Below are 21,550 nucleotides of genomic sequence, written 5' to 3' on the forward strand. Positions count from 1 at the left end.
AAAGCATTTTCAACGTGTTCAAATGGTCTAACACATATAGCAGAACTCTAATGAAACCTGTATTAGTCAAGCTAGCAATTGTCATTGGAATCACTGACAATGATAAAATATTGAAGAACAAAGCAAGTAAAGCTTAAAGAATAATGACAGACACTTCTTTAGTTCTTTCATTTTCATTCTTTCATTGTCTTATTATTTTATTCACCTCCTAATTTTGTTTCCTATTGTTTTGGAGTGACTGTCTGACACTCACGGAGGCTGCATACAGACAATAGGATGAAGAGATATGTGCCTTTTTAGGCTGCTGTCACTGCTCGCTTCTCGTTTTCACTTTCCTGTGACTGGTGAAAGAAACAGAAAGGTTTGTCCCTTTGGCTATCATGCTCAGCTGCTGAATTTTGAACTCTGAAGCCTGTACCTAAAAATTACATCCACACCTCTGAAATTAATTTGGTCATGACACGGGAAATAAAATATAACTCATTTTTACTTTATGAATCATTCTTTCTAAATTTTCCCAACTACCAAATCAACATTTGTATGTATCCAACTATTTAGCTCTCAGCTCTGATGACACACTATCGTTGAAATGCACAGGATAACCTGCGCACTTCAGTTTAGTATGTATTTAGATGCCTTTACTGGGTTGAAGCCATAATGCCAGCCTATTCACCTGATACACATTTACAAGCCATCAAATTATTTTAGTCTTTTCTTTATTTCACAAGCCTAGTATTAGGAAAAACTCAAATAGCACTGCAACCGTATAATTCACCTATTACTGTAAATAGTAGAATTTGCTGGGTTTTATTGCTGAGCAGTCTCATAAAATTGATGATTAAAAATTAGAATCTGCATTAACATTACTTCAGCATAATACTTTAAAGGATATGAACTAGTCAAAACCGGAATTTAGCTTTTCCATGTGCTCATCCCCTTTGTTTTCTCCATTTAACAAGTTACATCAATTATTCATACAGTTATAGCATAAACACATGCTTTTCAAAACTTCTGCAAAGCTAATATACTGAAAGATAAGTAGCCGCCCATGCTATTGCTCCACAAATATCAGATTAAATATCTCTAGAGTTAATACTAATATCGATTTCAGAACCTGACTGAAAAGGCTGGACTCCAGCGGTCACAGGCTCAGTCCCCCCACTAGGTGGCATAGGAAGAGTCTGTGTGAGAAGAATATATTTTGTTCTACCATTACCAAAATGAATTTGTATGCTAAAAGATGAGGGAAATATGGAATATCTTGAGGACTATTAAAAATTTACTTGTATAAATATTATTTTACTGAAGTGAGTGGAATTGTTTTGGCATATTTAAAATTTCACTTAACAATGCTATTTTCATACAAATAGTGAGAGTGATCCTTAAAATACTTTGCTAATTAGAAATGGTTTTAGGCACATATAATCTTGCTGACTTTCGTGGATCTGCTTATGTGGGTATAGTATAGGACTGGCTGAGAGCTAGGCCGTGGTGTGAAATCATGCCAGGGCGCAACGGTCCAACAGCACTGCACTGGAATCCCACCAGGCATGCACCCTGCCTAGGCTGCTGAGCATGCCCCTGTCCTTTCTGGCACCTCCCTACTGGTTTCTTCTCTCTAGAAGCGCCAATCCTCCCTGTTTAGGCAAACTAAAGTCACTCTTTTAAATTTATGCAGGTGCTCCTCTAGCTGCCATTAGATTAGAGAAACTATAAGTCACTTCAAGATCTTCACAAAAACTGACCAGTGGATTCAACCAATTCAAGAGAGTAAGAACTGTGTCGGCAAAGAGCAAATTGGAGCTGAATACACATAAATCAAGGCTGCAAAGTTAGCACTACGTGCTAGCAGGAAAACATACATTTATCACACGGATTTATGGGCCAGTAGATACATGCTCTTAATCTATCTATTGCACATGCATGCAATGTATGCCTGTAGATTCTCATGTGGATCCACAGCTGTAAAGTGCAAAGATAGTTGATGCAGTGCACTGCTGCTACAGTACATTCCTAGTTACAAAGAAAACATTAAATAACATTAAGAATAATGTTTATATTAATTCAATACTAAATTGCAAGATTATGCTGTAATGTCTGAAAAAATGGAATAAAAGAGATTCTTACCTCCTAGAGGAGGGCCAATGAGCACAGGGCAACATTCCACAATGGTGACAAGTCCAACCGCACTGGAAAATCTGGCAGCCCCAACAAGGTCCATCAATGTCTCAAAAAGAACACTGCTAACCATTCCAAATGCAAACCCAAAAAATACAGCATATATCACCAAGCCAGTGTAATTTGTTGCCAGAGGGCACAAGATATGACAAACGCCGTTGTAGAAGACAGCAAAACTAAAAAAGTACTGAATCTTTGGCCTGATAAATTTGGAGTTTGCTACGAGTCCCATTGAAGGCCTAGCAAACATGTCTACAAAGGCTAAGATAGATAGCAAAAAAGCAGCAGAATATTCATCAATTCCCTTGTGCTTGGCATAAGGAGCCAAGAATACAATTGGAGCGAAGAAACCGATAAACATAATAACATTTCCTGACAAATAGATCAGAAACCCTCTGTGTTTGAAGAGGGAGAGATCTAGATATTTATTCATAGTTTGCCAAAAAGACTTCTTGTTGTTTTTGTGCAAGGTAGAATCTCCTGTGCCTTTTTCAACATCTTTTTTCACAGGAGGGACGGTTTTCGGTCCAACAGGTCTCATAAGTGACCCAGCCACACAGCAGTTCAAAAGAAGACCTCCCAGAATGAGAAAGCTTCCTTTCCAGCCAAACACGTTAAAGAGGAATTGATTGAGAGGTGCCAATGTGCTCAGAAACACCGGACTTCCAGCCATGGCCAATCCATTAGCAATGGGACGCTTCTTATAGAAATACTTGCCAATCATGGTCAAGGCAGGCTGTAAGTTGAATGCTAAACCCAGACCTAAACAACACATAAAAGACAGTATTATTGAAGGTCATGCACTACAAAAATTATATCACACCTCTTTCAAGTTATTTTTAAAACGACCAGTATCTAATCCAGTGATTCCCAATGAAGATAAGAACCAACTAGCATCAGAGGACGAAATACAGCTTCATTGCTGTCCAGGTGTGTTAAAGCCAAGACTATGGCATGGTGGCGTTCTGCCATTTCCCCTGTAGCACTGCAGTAAGAGCCCAAACTCCTTGTTGTTTTTTCAGCAATAACAGAGACAGGGGAATCACAGAGGAATGATGGTATCAGCACCTTGACTTACCATTTTTATATTTACTAAGCTATAATGCAATTCTCTCTTGGTTCATTTCACAAAAGTTATTAAATGTCACCTCAGCTACAATGAATGCAAGGTGTATTTAAATGCATAAATCTCTTATTTCCAACCCCGTTTAAGACCAAACTTGTGTATGGAAGTGGTGCTTAAAATCGCTAATTATTTTGGAGCTCACACAGCTCCACTTCCCAGGTATGGAAGTCACTACAAAAGGTTGAAGAGTTGTAGACGACATGCAGACCACCCATCCAAATCAGCTGAGTGTATAAGCTGAACCTTTAGGCCTTCTCTCTGTATTAAGAAACCCAGGCAATAAGGTCTAAATAGCTATGTATCAGATGGATGGCACAGGAGAGAAGCTTTCTTCTCTAATAGGCCCATTACCGGATCCTGATTTTATTCTTTCAGTGAGCCTCAAGTTTAGGATATAAAAAAATGAGCTTTATGTAATAATCACTGAACAAAGAAGGACACCTTTAGTCCCAATGTAAAGGAAGATGAGGTTGAACATAGGAGCAAGTATTATCTCATTCGTTTATTACCTGCCTCGCTTGCCTTCCGTATTCTGAGGAGGTAGTTTAATTCCACCCTCCCCCCAAAATCTGGAAAAAGAGGTTATTTAATTTACTGGCTTTATGATCACTTTAGTTCATTGCCCCAGGCAATACCCAGGCCTTTGATGATATATGGATAATTTTATTTGGGGATTGACCCTGGGGGATTTTAAACAGAAAGCTATTGAACTGAAAGTTTTTATACTTATCTGTGAGAGTATATGTATGTATAAAACTACAGAAAACTGGTACTAGCTTTCGCATTTTGCTAGAATTCTGCTAGCCTCTGCCACCCCATTTTAAGTGCAACTTGATTGAAAGCTAAAAGAATGAATGTGAAATTCTGAACAAATGACTGTAATAAGTGCTGTCATGAGCCAATCAATTTTTATACCATAATTACAGTGCAGTGTGGAACAGTACATACATACAGCATTTATTGAATAAAATCGTCAGTTGTTCCTGAAATATCCTAAGAAATAATATAACATCATACCAGCTAATTTAAAGGATTAGATAGTTCAGGTAGCTGAAATGAACTGATTTTGCTACCTTCTTGGTTTGTATTTGTACGTTGCCTTGCACAGTGGGTTCTTGATCAGCAAGGCTCATTGGTAGAACAGCACTAGAAATAACCTAATACAATATAACAAACCCTTTTAAATAGGACTCTTACCTCCGACAACACCAATACATAGATAAAGTTCCAGGACGCTATTGCAGAAAGAGGAAGCAATCATACCAAATGAACACAGGATACCTCCTGCTATCATCACAGGCCGGCTACCATACTTATTCACCAAAATGCTGCTTATGGGACCTGTTGGTAGAAAGAAAATACATTAACAGGTAACTCCATCATACATGTCTTTGTGCTTAGGGCGTGTTGGAATGCCTTACTCTTCCATCCCGGAAAATGTTTAGTTGTTTCTATACCGATTTGTCTTACAAACACACTCTGCGAGTTTGCGGACACATGAGCCTGGATGTGGATATATTGCCTCCATGACAATATAAATATTGATTAGTCATGGAGATGGATCAAAAGATTAAAGACATCAGACAAGCAAGAGGGATTGTTACAGTTCATGAGCAATCAATACTGAGATCGGTCAATGGAAGTTTTGAAAGTGCAAGGACTGAAGAATTTCAAGTATGAGACAGATATCAAAACTCCACAGAGCAGGAGGAATCTCCAGGCAAGCAAACTAATAGCTGATCTTAATCCTGCAGCATGTCCTGGACCCCTACTTAAAACTACACATAGACTTAAAAATACTGTCAAATCAGAATGTAAATCTCTGGCCCCTGAGGCTCATTTTCCCTTACCTCATCCAGAAAAGAGTGCTAATGGGCAGTAAGATGACTATAGGTTGTCTGGAAAAATCTAAGATGTGTGTTAGCATAAAGACCTATAAACTTTGAAAATATCGCTACAGGCCTGTTTTTCAGTTTCAACTGCAATTCAGTTTATGGTGTAATTACGTCCATACTAAACAAACAGCTAGCGTGCAATTTAGCATGACATGCATTATATGTTTTTTAAACGACCGTGACTAGAATAGATGGCGTGCTACATATCAAGATTAAGAGGTTGTCAAAGCTCTTTAGGTAAACCTGCATACCATCTGACTGCACTATATTTGGCCAAACCATTACGAATAGTCTCGTTTTTGCAATAACTAAACTTATCCAATTCAAAAAGGAAAAAAAACCGAAACCAAACCAACCATAATAAAAAGCAATAAATTTCAAACTCAAGATAAAGCAGGCAGCTGGCATGAAGTGGAATGCCAAGCTCTGCATCTGATTTCACTGCAAATCATTCACTGTACTTGTAACAGTTTTAAGTCTCTCTCTTTATAAATACCCAGAGGAATAAATGCCAGAAACTCCGTGATGTGAAAAAGCCAAATCCAACCAAATTTAAAAGTGTATTTTCATAGGTACAGTGTTATTTTAGACTCCACTGTTTGAATTACCTTAAATGTATTAAAGTATTATTATGGATGTACTGTAAATGTTAATTACTGCTTGCATATCAACAACAAAAGTCTGAAGCATATGCAAAATGATCAATTTTTAGCTTACTTTCTTATGGAAATAAGCTTCTACAATAGTGTTGCTCCGTGCCTACCCATCTTTTCTAAAAGCTTGTGAATCCAGAGGTCAGTTTGAAATTAATCTGACTGGAAAGCAAAGATTTGAATGATGTTTAGATCATTCATTTAGATCATTAGTTTGTGCATTCATTAAATAGTTTGGATCACAAGGAGTCTAGGGCAGTATCTATTTAAAAAAGGAGGTCCCTGTCCAGGCAGCACAGACACCAGCCAATACACTCAGCTTTCCACCAGTAAAACCAATGTATCTTCATGCCCAGGCAGCTGTGCTGTTCAAGGTAGGTGGGGACATAGAGGATGAAGAGGGTGGCCATTTTAGTGGGAAGGTAAAGGATGCTCAAACTGAAGGCATTAGAGCTCATCTTACAGACACATACACATAGGAGACCAGGCTCTGCTGCTCATTGAACTGCAGTTTAAGCATAACCGTATATTGCAACCAGTAGACTTGAAAATCCACAGCATGGAATGGCCCACCACATATACAACAGCCCAGAGATTTATTAAAAGACTTTAAATCACATATGAAGCACTAAAACATTTCGCTGACAGCTTATATTATGAGATACTTAACACTTCTTTATTTCCATTTGGGGGGAACCACTGAGCAGAACAGTGACGAGGTGGGGTTTCTCCTTTGAGGCCATATGGAGAAAGCAGTGAAACATGAAGGACGGACAAATTACACTCTGAACACTTCTCAAATATATCATGCTTATTTCTCCTGTCTTAATAAACTTGTGCTCTCATAACTATGCTGAAGCATAACTTCAATCACAATTGTTTTTATTTATAGAGCTATGTTTGCACAACCAGTAGTTTGGCTCACGTTTGAATTAGAGAGAAAGCCCTTTTGAAATACACAAAAAATACAAATATTTCCTCTGGGTCAAAAAAGCCTGTTTTAACTTGAATTTTTTCTTTAACTCAAAGCAAAAAGTTTCATCCTTATATCAATTAATATTTATATTTTTGAAAATAAAGACTATTTTCTGAAAAAAAAGTTGTTATAATTTCTAAGCACAATAACAGTATTTCACTTCAAAGATACAAAAATAATAATTTTAAAAATTATTTTTAAGTTCTTTTTCCTGTGACAAGATGGAAGCACTTACAAAATTGTAAATGAAAAATTTGTGTAGCATTTGGTAACATTCTGACCTCACCCCAAATTACTGCTGTAATAAATGTTGCCTTGGTGTAGTCTTACTTAAAATGTTCCTTTGCTGATACTTAGAAAAAAATGTAGCAAAGAGACATCATAGCAGGTAAATATTTGACCATATTAGTTACAGATTTATTCACTACAGGCAGCACCTTTACATAAATACTTCAGTTATGCTGTAGATAGACCTGTCAGCAATCTCTTTCTTTTCTCATTAAACAAAACCAGCGTGAAAAGCCAGGATAAGTGCAAGACCAAATGAAAAAGATGAGGTAAATCCACACATAGGAGACCAACAAGTACTGGAAAGAGAGGAATGGCATTAAAAAAAGATTGTTGTGCAGTATTGCTATATTGTTAGCATTTTAAATAAAACAATGGATCAAAAAGGCAGCATTGCACAGCACTGACAAAGTTTTCCAACCATCATCAAGGACAAAGATGAGCTGTGCTGTGATATTCACCCCGGAACAGTATTGACTATAATAATAATCATATTCTTTAATACTGTTCCATCAATCCTTCCTTCCTTCTCCTATAGAACAGGGAAATGAGTCAGATTCTAGTTTGTTTAGGAGTTCGGGGAACAGGTTTGTTTTTAGAGTTTGGTTGGTTGGTTTTTTTGAGAGGGGATCCAGAAATGGCAAGTTTTGCAGTACAGTCCTTCAAGGGAGATCATTTTGCAAACAGTTCCTTACTAGGAACAAGAAAACCGGATCTCTATGGATCTTAACTGTGGCAGTTAGGCCAGGACTGTAAGTTACAGCTTTTCAGATCAAAGCATGCAATGTTAGCCTCACCTACAAGACCTGTTAGCTAGAGTTCCCATGTGGATGTGTTAATTTAGTTAGACAGTGGATGAAGAGACCAGAGGAAAGACAAAGCTGTCTGATGGGTCTGAGCTCTGTACTTTCAAATGACCTAAATCTGGACTGTATTATGAATTTAAAATTCCTTTGAACAAAACATTCTCTTTGAGATGTTCTCCTGAAGTTACTGATGTGTACTTACCACAACAGGTCCACTTAATTTTGAGTTTTCTTTTAGTATATTCCAGTATTTTGATTTAAAATTTGTGCATGTGGGAAATATTAATTGTTCTATAAGCCATAAAGTTAGTTTAAGCTTACTCCCCTGGTTATCTAGGAACCCTTCCAATCTGATGAGCAGATAAAACATTTTCTCGTGACATCTGCATATATACTTGGTTTTGGAGTCTCATAAAATGACGCATATTCATACCTGAGCATATATGAATCTACATACATTCCAGCTGTTTGCCTGCCATCATACGTTTTATAGCCATGCACAAATTTCATTTCACATCTAACAGCTTCCACAATTATTTAAGCAATTCTCACATGCCAGAATGTACCTATATTCCTTGCATATCTTATCTTTCTAGCAGAAGGAAGATGAAGGTGTTTAAGTGCTGTAACACTGCCAGAATCGTGCTATACATTAATGCACGTTAATGCACTAAAGGACTGCTGGATCTCTGAGTCTACTTTCCCAAAGCCTGAAGTAACTACATAACAGATGCTAAGTCAGGAAGACCACAAGAATATTTACTCTGATCTCTCCCTTAGCACCTACAAACCATCAGCCACAAAAAACTATACACTCCCTAAACCAAATTTAAGACCATTACCATAATATGCTAACAGTCTCCTGGCTGTATTTTTGTTTTATATCTTTCTGTTTGATGCAAATGACTGGACGGTGAGAAAGAATAAGGCAGCAACTGTAACGGGTGCCACTGAAGAACAGTTGCAGGAAGGGCTATGGAGCAGGACACAAATGCTTTAGAAGAAGACAAGGAAAAATAGCAGCTTTTCACATTCTTCATGATATGTCATTTCAGCTATGTGAGCAGAGACCGGCTCATGGATTTGGGAGCTGTTTATGTTTTATACAATGCCTATAATAATGTGACACCTACGTGCTGTTTTGATGGCTCAGCAGAACATTCACTTGCACAACTGTATGTGAAACTTTTTCTAGTCTTCAGTGAATGCCAAGACCTCTTGGAAGAAATATATTGCTTAGAAATGAGATTAATTATTTCTTACAATAACAAAGGTAGCAATAATCCATACTTTCCTCTCACCACCAACTTTAACTTTTCAATCACCATTTAAAACTTCCTTCTGCTAAGCCATACTGTTGTAACTGAAAAGCAATAAAAAGACTACATAACTGATTAGTAAGTAGATTTTAAAAAAGCGTATGTTTGAAGAAATAATCACTTTTTCACTTTAAAAGAGGGTTATTGCGTTAACAAGGTTTAAACATAACTCAAACATTAAATTTCTTTTTAAAGAAAGGTACTGTTTGCTATTTTTTGTATCAACAGAGGGCTCAGACTATGCACTATAAATTTAATATTCTTTGTCATGTAGTTACATTCTCAGAGATACACACACTCATATACACACATTTTTCCATTTACTCATTTTTTTCAGCCCTAAGAATATATATATTTCAAAAAATGATCTGACTCTGGAGACAATGTAACAACTTTATATCTAGTATCTCTAAAAGCTTAAAGGATGCAAACCAGATAACAACATTTCCATTTCATAATACCTTGAGGTAATAGTACAGGCAGATCAGTTTTAAGGCCATGAAATAGAATAAAGGAAGATTTATTTGGCATAAAATCTATATCTTGCTCAGCTCTCAGGTAGAATAACATTTACAAGTCCAAATGTATTAGGTACACTCCATTAATTTATAAGAGGAAGAGAATCTAGGACACTAGAATTCTTACTGCCTTTTCTCTTTTCCATCAATTTTTTTCTTACCAAAGTGAAAAAAAAAATATTTACTTTAAACTGTTCTCTCATAGACACCACTTTCTGTGAAGGATGAAAAAATGTTCTGCAACTTAAATGTGTAGCAACTAGTCAGAATGGTTACAATAGTAAGGATTGGTTTGTAGCAGTGTCAGTCTGCCATAATCGCGTTTTATGATCAGAACAAGGTCATCTTTGGGTTTATTCTATATTTATATTCACTGTAGGAATGAAAGGTTCTTTAAAAAGTATATAATCTAGGGTCTAGTATTTAATTTATTTGTCTTGCTTTGATTTCTCACTGCTATAATACAGTGATGTAATTAAAGATCATTCACAACTGTAATTTGTTTCACGTACAGCCAGTGCATTTATGCTTTTTATTTTGCTACCTGCATTATTTGTAGTATAGAACTGGAGATGAACATCCCTGATATTAAGGTAATTTTTTAAACATACATTGACAATGTCATGCAGTGTTCATAGTGTCATTGATCCAAAGCAACCTGAAATGACTCAGTCGGAACATTTTGGCATTTATTTAAATAAAGTGAATTGCTGAAAGAAGTTGAAAATAAATGCAATAATAATATTTCAAGTTGCACTAATGTGATATTGTAGATTGCATCCTGTCAAGTGATTTAAACACAAGTATATTTTCAGCCATCTGCTCTGCAGAGTCAATGCAGCTACCTTTCCAGTCCAGCTTTATTTTTTATTCTGTTTCCTACAAGGCTGGATAGTACTGAGCAGCTCCAAGAATTAACATTAGGATAAACTGCTTGCTAGTATCAGTCAGATTTCTTTTTCTTTTTCTTTTTTTTCCTTTTCTTTTTCTTTTTCTTTTTCTTTTTCTTTTTCTTTTTTCCTCTTTTTTACAAAATGTAAAATCCACTTGCAGTAGCTGATTTGCTTTGTTTGGCAAAGAATCCCCAATATCTTGCTGAAGGAGACCCTTCTTTAAAACAACTCCTTCAGAAATGCTTTAAGCAAGTACTTAGTACTGCTATTGGAATGTCATCTCTAGCATCCAGAGGAAAAGCAACTCAAAATTGATTCTGATCATGTTTAAAACTTGTTCATTAAGTTGGAAAACACTTTAAAAATATGTTGCTTTTCTCAAGGAGGACCAAGTCAAAATACTGAGTGTTCTGTGACAGTCTTAACTCTCATTCAAAAACCTTTGGCTAAAAACTTGCATAGGCATTTAGAGAAGGCAGACAGAAAAAAGTGTCCATGAGTTTGAAAATATTAAAATGCCATGCAACTATTTTTGTGTTAGATTCTCTATCACATTTCTGGGAATGGTAACCTGCATTTCTGACATATCCTATATGTTTGTGTAACAGCAATGAAGGTAACATAGTTCAACAATCGTTGGACAGCTTCCTCTGTAGTTCCCCTGTGCATTTGGCAGTATTTTGTGTTTGTGTAACAGCAATGAAGGTAACTCTGTAGTTCCCCTGTGCATTTGGCAGTATTTTTTTCCATTTCATATAACGTTTACAACTGGCTGCACTGATTCCATAAACCTAGATAATATAGTAACCTTGACAGAAAGCAAAGAGAAAAAAATGCTCTTGCAATAAATATCATCAAAAAGAAATGGCTAACATTGAGTTAGGGTCGCTAAAGTATGAGTTAAGATAGCTCAGCAGCTGAAAGCACAGCATACTGGGGAGTAAGCAGTCAGTCGTTCAGCCATCCATCACACTTTGCTCACCACTTCCCCTCCCCTAATTACATTTCCTCAGTGTCATTACCCTGAACGCACACATTCTCACTTGTGTCCTGAAGGATCCTTGAATTCCATTACGTTTCTATCTTTTGATTACTAATGAGGATTAAATTGCCCTTCATATATTCCTCAGGACTTTTATAAGAAATACAGAAATCACATGTCTAGTAACTCATAGGAGCCTGGCTGATGGTAGAGTGCCTCAGCACACTGGCTGCTTCTTCACAGTTCCTCCTCCCAAAAGGTTATGGCTGATAATTTTGAACTGATGTGCTCGAGTCAGGAACACGTATGTCTGGCTACAAATACGAGCTGTCTTTCTCCTGAAACGTTCAGAAGAAACAAAATAAGTGATCAGTGCTGCTGGTGTTTGCTCTAAATATATTGCTTTCATGTAAAAATTACAGATTCTTGATCTCTTTTGGTATTTTTTGTTTTGTTTTGTTTTTTTCCAGTGATACATCAGAGACGTGAACAAAGGGTATTACATATTTTGATTAAAGCTGTTGTTTGGCTTACGGTTTTTTTTCTTGTTTGCTAGGGTGCAAATATGTAAAGAGCTATGGACCATATAATTTAGAAAACATCTTCAAGTCAGAAAATTACTTTACATCTATGTATTTTAAAAAGTCGGGAAATTGCCCAGTTTTTAATCAAGGAGTAGCCATGCTGGTTATTATTTACATGGATACATACTGTTGTTTTGTATTAATTATCTTTTGCATGCTCTGCTACAGAAATTTTTCATAGAAGGCTAAAACACTTGATCACAAAATGGAAGACTTTAAGATGATTTATGACATTTCTTTTGAAAGTAGCGATATGAAACTTCATAATATTTAATAGGAACGAGTGTAATTCTATGAGCTGCTGAACACTCAGAAGTTTTCAGAAACATTTATGGTCACCCACTACAAAAAAAAAATCTCTGTCCCAAAAGTAATTGCCCAAATTTCACATCGGCACATTTATTGTGAAATTAAGTCTGATGCAGCAAAACATTTCAGTATTTTTTTTAAACTTCCCTTATATTTGTATTCCTGTTACCTTTGGTATCACTGAGTAAAGTGAAGCCCATGCATAGGTACTTGTAGAAATCAGTCTTTCAAGGCAAGAAACAGTAAAGAAGAAAGGAGGGAACAAGCTAATGACAAGATGGAGCCAAAGCACCCATAAGAGAGATGCATATAAATAGAGAGATTGTAACACCAAGCACATATTTTTCACAAAGTAGCCTGCATGCCTCTGTAATAGGGATGGCTGGAAATAGCTTCAGCACATGATATGCGCATCGCAAACGCTCTTCTCAGAAAAATGCCCTTTTCTTCTCAGAAAACTGATGCAACCAGCTTGTAATTTAAGCGGTAAATGTCATGTAATGTATCAACAAGAACATTAGAAAATTCAGCTGCAAATATAAGGCACTTGGAAGAATTTATGAAAGTTTCCTGCAGAAGAAAAGACAATGAATTTTTAAAGCTTAGTCTTTAACCACAATTAACTCCTCAGGACTTCATAGGCTTGCATGAATTTAAATTTAAAACAGCTTTTCAGACCCAAAAAATGTGTTCGGGATTTCATTTAAATAATATCACTGTTGACATGCACAATGCCATTAAACATTACTTCTGCTTCAAATGAAAAACCAAACAAGGACTTAGTCATTTTTCCTCTCTGGAAATACAACAAAGATAATAATACCAATATATAAACATTAGTAAGTATAATTCTCTATAGCAGTAGTTAATATGAAGGTATTAATAATAAACTTCACTACATTTATATCCTTTTCAGGGTTTCACCAGGAATTTCAGGAGGCATAAGTCTAAGTATAGAAAAGCTCCAATGAAAATATTTAGTGGTTTTCTTCCAGAGGTCTCATCCTTGAAGTATTATCTGAATAGATCTCAGTGGCTGCTCCTTCTTTCTCTGTGGATGGTTGCAAGTGAAAGACTTAGTTCTGTTTGGTAATACATATGTTTGAGCACTTGTACTGAAAGTAGCATCACATTTCTGAAAAGATTAAAATAAATCCTGTCTAATAGCTCTGCTTTCATGGAACAAAGGAAAAGTAATACTAAACCAAAACTAGAGGCTCATTCATAGCTATCCAGTATTTCTACTAGTTTTTCTATCTCAAAAATAAACTTACTAAAAACCTGCTATGCCTGGAGATAGAGTCTACATATTCACACACCCTCACAAACAAAAAAACCCCACCCACCACTTTTCCTCATCTGATGGATGGACCCCTAATGATATAAATGAGTTGTTTTTTTCCTGGGATAACGGAAAGTGCTCATCCCGTTTACAAGCATTTTTCACCTGGAAACTTCTGAACTCACTCTTTCAAGTTCAAAGTTTGTAACTGACGAAGACTTCGTGCTTAGTGCTTTGTGCCTTACCAAAGCAGATTAAGATTTTTAGCTACAAAACTTGCCTTTTTAGCTTGCTGACTGTGTGAACTAGATTGCCAAACAAGTTCTGTATATTCTGCTGTTACAAAGGGAGGACAATATTCTGCACTGTTGCAGAGCACAAAACTGAAAAGAAAGACAGAGGTTACAGTATACCATCGTCACAACTACCATTATAGCAACTTGAAAAAAAGACTTATGTTGCTAATCTCAGAACTAACTGTAGGGAAGAAAAAAAAAAAAACCCAAACCAAAACAAACAGTGCTTGCAAATATTTATTTTAATTCTTCATAGACATTTTCCTAAACCATGCTATTACCTAGTTACAAAAATTTCCCTTTTTTCTTTCTTTCTCTTTGAGGAATGACTGTCTTTTCTATAAATCTGTGTATGCACATGTGAATACATTATTTCTAAATGTTCATAACTCACCACTTCCTATTTATTATTCCATATTATCATTCATGATATTTATACACCTTCTTTAAAATCTCTGGCTGGTTTTCCTCGTAGCAAAACCACACTTTGTCATTTGGAAGCCTAGCAGACATCACAGTGAGCAAAAAGCCATACAGCAAACACTTTCAGAAGACCTTGCACAGGCTATTTAGTAGTTCTCATGAATGTAGAGTATATTGTCTGCAACTCAAATAATTACATTTTTTATATAATGCATTCACTGTGAAAAATTCAGCCAACTTCAGTTAAGATTAATATTGTCATTTGGATTTCTCTGCCTTTTACAAATTGCCCATCATATTAATGTTCATACAATGTCCCATTTTTACCCTGCACATCATCCTACATTTTATTTGTTTTCTTCCAGAATAATACTATAACTAACTCAACTTGGAAATGATTCTTTATATATTGTTACAGGCAATAATATGTAATTTCAGAGAAAGCACAAGATACATGCTTCTTCCTAGTTGCTCCTTTATCATGTTCCTTTCTGGTCTCAATTTTGCACTGTATAATTAAACTTCAAATTGAAAATACTCAATCTACTACCTATGATGTTTCTGTGGAACACTTACTGTGAATTATGGATCATGAGTGGATCATTAAATCTCATCTACATATTCAGAATATATGTAACGAGAAGTATAAATCTGGATGTATTTATAACTTGGAAGTGTCCTCAGAAGTCATCATATTTAGGTCATTGTCAGTAACATTGCAAGATTATTTCCAAATGCATTTGATGTTTAACACGTATGTATCATTAAGCTTAAAAAGCACTTTACGGAAAAATCTTTATAAAACATTATTTTATCATTATTTTCATTATAACTGTATTTTTAATAATATCCAATACAATGCATATGGTGACTTTCAATGGTAACAATTAGAAGCTTAAGAGTGTGAATTTCCCAGATTGCTCTACAGGCCATAAATTAGATCACATCTGAAGAACTGTGTAAGGTAAATATATGCATAATATTTAATTCACAATTTACTGGGGGAACGGGAAGAGAGAGGGAAGGGGAAAGAGGGAAGGGGAAAGAGGGAAGAGGGAGGGGAAGGGAAAGGGAAAAGGGAAGAGGAGGGGGAAGGGGATGTATTTGTGTTTCAGAGATATACAAAATGGGAACTGAGCACTTTCATTAGATTTTGGCACCTAAGGTTTTTAGAGTGTAAGTGCAGACAATGGTAGTACATTAGTGGGATCATACCAGGTAGAGAATTTACATTTTTCCCAGTATTTTGCAAAAGGGCAAACTGAGAAACTGGCGGGGGGTAGGGGGAGACACAACTGTGTTCACTTGTCAATTAAAAGTGAGAATCTTGGGGGGGGGGGGCCCATTTATGGTTTAGGGTTTTTTTTTCTGGTTTTCAGACAAGCTAAAAAATAACATGTATGTATATTGAGAAAATCTGTTTAATTATAGAATGATATGTAAAGGTAACATTTTGTCTTCCAGGTCAAAAAGAATAAAAAAAATATAAACTGTTAAATGGCTAGAAATGTGAAGAAAAAAATCAAAACTAAAATAAGGAAAAGCCAAAAGTTAGCAAAATATTATCTTCTTGATCAACAATAGTAACAAGATTTATGTGATGTTTTCCATCTTTCAATGCATTTCTTTATTTCAGCTGTGCCTGAATCAGCAGCCTTTATTACACCCTAGAGGAAGCAGAACTTTTGGAGACAAGTTAGTGAACTGAGGTCCAGAATTCTGAAAGCATCCCACAGGTGCAGATCAGAACATTTTTCAATCTACTTAAACTTTAGACAACACACATTTAACTGCTTTTTAAAAGTAATAAACTTCAGAAAAATATTTATGATTAATCAATGATTTAAGAACGAGTTCTAATCTCTTCTCTCCTCATTCTTTTTTCCTTGCTTCTACGTAGCCTTTTACAGCAAAATACACATGCCTGAGAATAACACTCTATCCAATAGAACTGAAAGAGGTATCAGATACATTTTTTTTAATCTATGCATTATCTGAGCGGATGTCAGTTTATCTTTGCATACCCCCAATGCCACCTCACATACTTTTTGTCATCGGAGTTGAATCTGTCATCAAGTTGACACTTTTAGATTTCCATCTACAATGGACAGAGCTTTACCTGATGGGTCTTTCAAATTCTTAGATGTTTCCTACGTCTAGTCACAAGCCATTTATTTTGTGGACTGGATCAATAAATACACTTTCCATGGACTGTAATCAACCAAAACATGATGACTTCCTTCAGTGAGGGCAAAAGTATGCCTTCCATTATGAAAACAGTATTTCATAAAATATGACCATGTGAGGAGTGAAAGAATCATGAAAAATTAGGAGAGGAAGCCTGGGACTTCAGCAGTGGAAAAATAGTATATTATGAGGAAGTTGGGCCAAGTCTTTATGGCATTTGTGTTTTGCCTGGGCTAGAGAGGAAACAACATGTATAATATTCTCTACACCATCCTTTCCCTTGTAGCAGCAGAGGATACATCTCCACAGACAAGGTCTTCTGAAAATGTGGGGCTGGAGCAGTGAGGGGAGTCTAGATTGGGTCTGCTTATATGAACAGGCAATATTTGAGCTCTGTTGCAAAAAGCAACATGAAGTGGCTTGGTGACCTAGTGCCATCTTATTGCACTTGAAAAGAATATCTGTGTGGCTTTTGAACCAAATGTATTTTCTCACCTAGTGTGAAGAAATAAAAGAACCCACCACTGGCAGAAACCTTATTCTCAACCGAGTAATGTCAAGCAGCCAACTCCTAATTATTGTGATGCATCATAAATTCAAAATAAATTAGTGCCCATTAAAATATGGGCTTTTCATGATTTGTATTACAGATGCTGCCTAAACATCACGCATTCCTGAAGCCACTTTTCATTTAAGGAGTTATGTTGATATTCTTCAGCTAGAACATATTAAAATAATCCAATGAAATATACCCACTTCTGCAAGGATTTAACATGTGTGCATGTGAGGAGAATATTACTTAGGTTTAGTAATGAAAGAATTATTTCCTTCCCACAGGAGGAACTATGTTTCTTTAGTAAGTTTTAATACATCTTACAGAAAAGCAATTCATTAGAAAGTTGACTGATCTAGGCAATATGTATATCTATCTGAACACCTTGTCAGGTAAATTTTTTATAACATCAGGAGAAATGATCCAGATTTGTTCTTGTCTTAATCCCATATGCCACTTCAGCTCTGTCTCTCTGAGCACAGGGTCAAGTGCTTTGCACTCAGGTTGCTGTTTACATTTGTGTAAATAAATACAAAAGGCTTCTAAATCACAATGGCAATAGTTTATATAACCTTACACACTCTTTGCACAGGTATAAACTATGGCACTATGTGAGAGACAAAAGAATCACTCCCACATGTACTATCTTTGCGACATGCTATTAGATTTTTAAGGAATGATACATAAAATTAGAACTAGCATTGCATTAAACACTCTTATGCTTTAACATCCATTTTATTCCCAAGCTCAAACAAAAATTTTCAAGCTTTGGAATTTTCAGTTGAATTAAAACTCTTCAAATAAGTCACTCGGAAAGATCCCAAATGTCTTCTGTCATACAAATAAAGAAATTAGAAATATAACTATCTGACATTCCCATGATCTAATTCTTCCTCTTAGCTTATCAAAATAATTGCAAACATTTTCTTTCAGGTCATTTGGTACTATACTGCATTTCACTACCAAACCATCTTAAAGAAATGCAGCTCTAGAGTTTGTTGACTTAGTATAAGTCCAACTGCTGGACTGTGTTGCTCCTTATTGTATATGCAGTCACATAACACACATCGGCCCTTGTTCTGAGATTAATTGCCCCACCACAATCTGGGAGGTGTAGGAGGTGTAGTCCTTCTTGCAAGTTCACCCCATGGGGGGGGTGTGTGTGTGTGTAGCGGGGGGGTGTGTGTCAAACTTTTTTTTTTTTCCTGTAACTTTCTTTGACAATAAAAATGTGCTAATCAAAAATAATTATTCAGGCCATCAGCCCCTTACAACCGTCTCTAATGTTGACTACATTCTCTTCTCACGTGAGAATCATATGACTTCAGGTCACTACTTGAAAGTGTTTTGTTACAGCTTGTTGCTCCAATGAATAACCAGAACAATCCTTACAGTCACGGTGCCTGATTCTCCACTCCTCAGTGCGCTTTGCAGCACTGGCACTCTATGGAATTCAATAAATTAAAATTGAAGTTAGGAGACTCATACTTAAGTTCAAATCGTACTGTGTCCTTAGATTTTTATTTTTTATTTATGCAGAGATAAGTGTACTGACAAATAAGTCAAAAGTTTAATCAAATGATAGTGAATACTGCCAGTTTTGCTCAAATACTGTAAATCCTCAAAGCTAATCTTCTATATTTTATTTATATTTCATTTTGGGGAAAATACATGAATCATTTATGTATAATGCCTTTTTAAGGTTGATATAAATAAAAATGAGATTTTAATGAGTGCCTCAGGGAGCACTTAAGTCATTGAAGGTACACTGTCAAGAGATCTTGATATTAGAAACACCTATGGATAAGCATATTTGCATAAATATATAAACATGTTTATATGTTGACTTTAAGCGGGTGAAAAATTTATTTTAACTTTGAACCTTATAAGATCACTAAGGTATTTAAAATTAAGCGCATATTGCAGGGTTAGCACCATGATGCTTATACTTGAAATGGAGTCCCAGGCAGTTATTTCACGCGTCTCTGATAAGAACAAAACATTGTCAGTGAAAACCGTCACTCATTACTATCTAAATCAATGGATCTGTTGTAGGTTTTCCTACTCACATCTTTTTTTTTTTTTTTCCAGTGTCACTAGCTAAACTGTGACTGTAAAACATTTGGCTATAAATTCAAAGAAGACCTGCAGATTCACCATATGTAGCACATGACCTACAGATCTTAATCAATAATGTAGTTATTTTACTTTGGTTCTTTTATTTTAATGCATTTTGCTGGGCAGATGTTCAGGTAAACTAACTAATTAAATAAAAAATCTTATTTTACCATAAGTAATTCCATGCTGCTTCTCACCTGTTTTAAAACATTATGTTCCTTAATTAAATGTTTCATGGTAAGAGTTAGAGAGTCTTGGTTTCTTATGGATTGAACAGCTCCTGCAAAGACAGTCTTTAAGTAGACTATCCAGAAGTAAAACCTCCTGCACTTTGTTTATTTACTTGCTGCTCTGGAAATTACAACTATTCTGATTAGGCAAATAACAACAGATTCAGGTACTTAATTACACACACTCAAAGCTTAGCAACGTCACAATAAGGAGGGATTAGTTCTGCAATTTGGGCATCTGCCAATAATTCAAACAATTTAGAACGGAACTGTTCTTGAAGCTTTTCCGAATGAAATTTGACTTCCAAGGATACAAGATTACTCCCCCTTCTAGGGAAGGCCAAACAGGACACCCACCTTCTTGTCTTGTGCCAGTCCTACCCTGAAAGCCATTGAGAGTCCTTGGGAAGTCCTAATATTGTTATATTCTACAATGTAGAAAATAACAAGAAGACAAAAGCTAGGACACATCTGCAAATGTGGAAGCAGCATGTGTGGGACAGAGAAGCTCATTCTCATAAAAGAAGAAAAAAAAATCAGTCAAGTAAATTCTGTTCCTGGAAAAGCAAAGGAGTCCTCCATAGGAGAGCAGTATGAGTAAAGTTTGCACCATGACAAAATTGGTACTGCCAGCTGATACTGATAAGGAGTGTTTGGGGATCTTGTTACAAAGAGGCTGAAGTGTACTCAACTTTCAAATCATTCACAGGAGAGAAGAGATTACAACACATCCATTGATTTCTATCAGCTTTTAATCAGCTACAAAAGAATGTAAACTTGGTCAATTATTAGACAAACCAGCTATTCTCCCAGTTGTGAGTTGTTTCTTTTTAGATGGCAATGGAAGAAAGGGAATGGTGGGTATGAGGAAAGTCACTGCAAGATTAGAGAAGATTTACAACCTAATAGGCAATCTTAAAATTACTAGGTATTTTTAATAGTATCAAAACTAGTACAACTGAGTCAGTGTCACTGAAACGTGGCAGAATTACAGCCTGTGCAACATAGAAGAGGGAGATTAAAGAAGAAAATAAAACCTTAAGCAGAACAAGCTCAAAATCACTAACCATGGGTGCACATCTCTAACATGAATGTTCTTAGATTTCAAGGTCTCTAGGGAGAGAAATATAATGTGTTAATATAGGGCAACAATCATGTAGGGTGGCACCACCTCAGATTTGTGAAAAACAGACATCTGAACTCTTTCTCTAAATTCCTGTAGCACTCAAAAGACAGAGGAGTCTTTCTAAAACATGATTCATTTGATGTGTTTCGGACATCTAACTTAGGAAGGAATGAATCTTTTTGTTGGATGACAACAGAAGGGCAACTGGATCAGCGGTAGGTGCCTGTGCTGAAGAAGACTAAACACGTTGTCCATACAATCTCTAGTTACTATTGTTAAAAAGCTGTAAGGGTAGTGCTACTTCCTTCAAAGTTTTCTAAAAGTCAAAGCACTTAATGATAAGTGTTTCAAAGTGGTACACATAGCAAACCAAACAGGGCACATGTTCCCATCCTCAGTGGGAAAGTGTGGCAAGAAGTGTTTGCACTAGATGAGGAAGTGTTTGAACTAGATGAGGAAAACAACGTCTTATTTCACAATACAGTCTTCTATTTTATTCACATTCTTTCATTTGGTTGTCTAGTCATAGTACATACTCACCCAAACAAAAGTCAGGTAAAACTGCAGTGAAAATGCTTAACTGTTTCTTGACAATGAAAAAAAACCTGCCAAAATTGGTGGAAAAGAAAGGTATGGCATGCACCAACAAAACATATTACCCATTAAAGCTGCAGTTGTTTGTGCTCTTTGACATATGTAATCTCAATAGAATATCACTGTTAGATGAAAAGGTTCTGACTGATCAAAAACTCTTCATATGTTATATATGTTTTCCTACATGCGTCATATGCGATCTCTGCAAAAGTCT

General features: G+C 36.0%; 1 protein-coding gene across 1 annotated transcript in view; it reads right to left on the reverse strand.

Annotated features, from left to right (window-relative positions):
• Nucleotides 1-21,550, reverse strand: part of SLC16A7 (solute carrier family 16 member 7) — a 28,758-nt gene that overhangs the window by 367 nt on the left and 6,841 nt on the right. The window contains exons 2-3 of the mRNA XM_009646407.2: nucleotides 4,502-4,645; nucleotides 2,128-2,940 (exon numbers count right to left, since the gene is read on the reverse strand). Of these exons, the coding sequence (XP_009644702.1) occupies nucleotides 2,128-2,940; nucleotides 4,502-4,645 (957 nt within the window). The remainder of the gene's footprint in view (nucleotides 1-2,127; nucleotides 2,941-4,501; nucleotides 4,646-21,550) is intronic.

This window comes from Egretta garzetta, unplaced genomic scaffold (genome assembly GCF_000687185.1).
Source record: "Egretta garzetta isolate BGI_Z169 unplaced genomic scaffold, ASM68718v1 scaffold349, whole genome shotgun sequence".
NCBI lineage: Eukaryota > Metazoa > Chordata > Aves > Pelecaniformes > Ardeidae > Egretta > Egretta garzetta.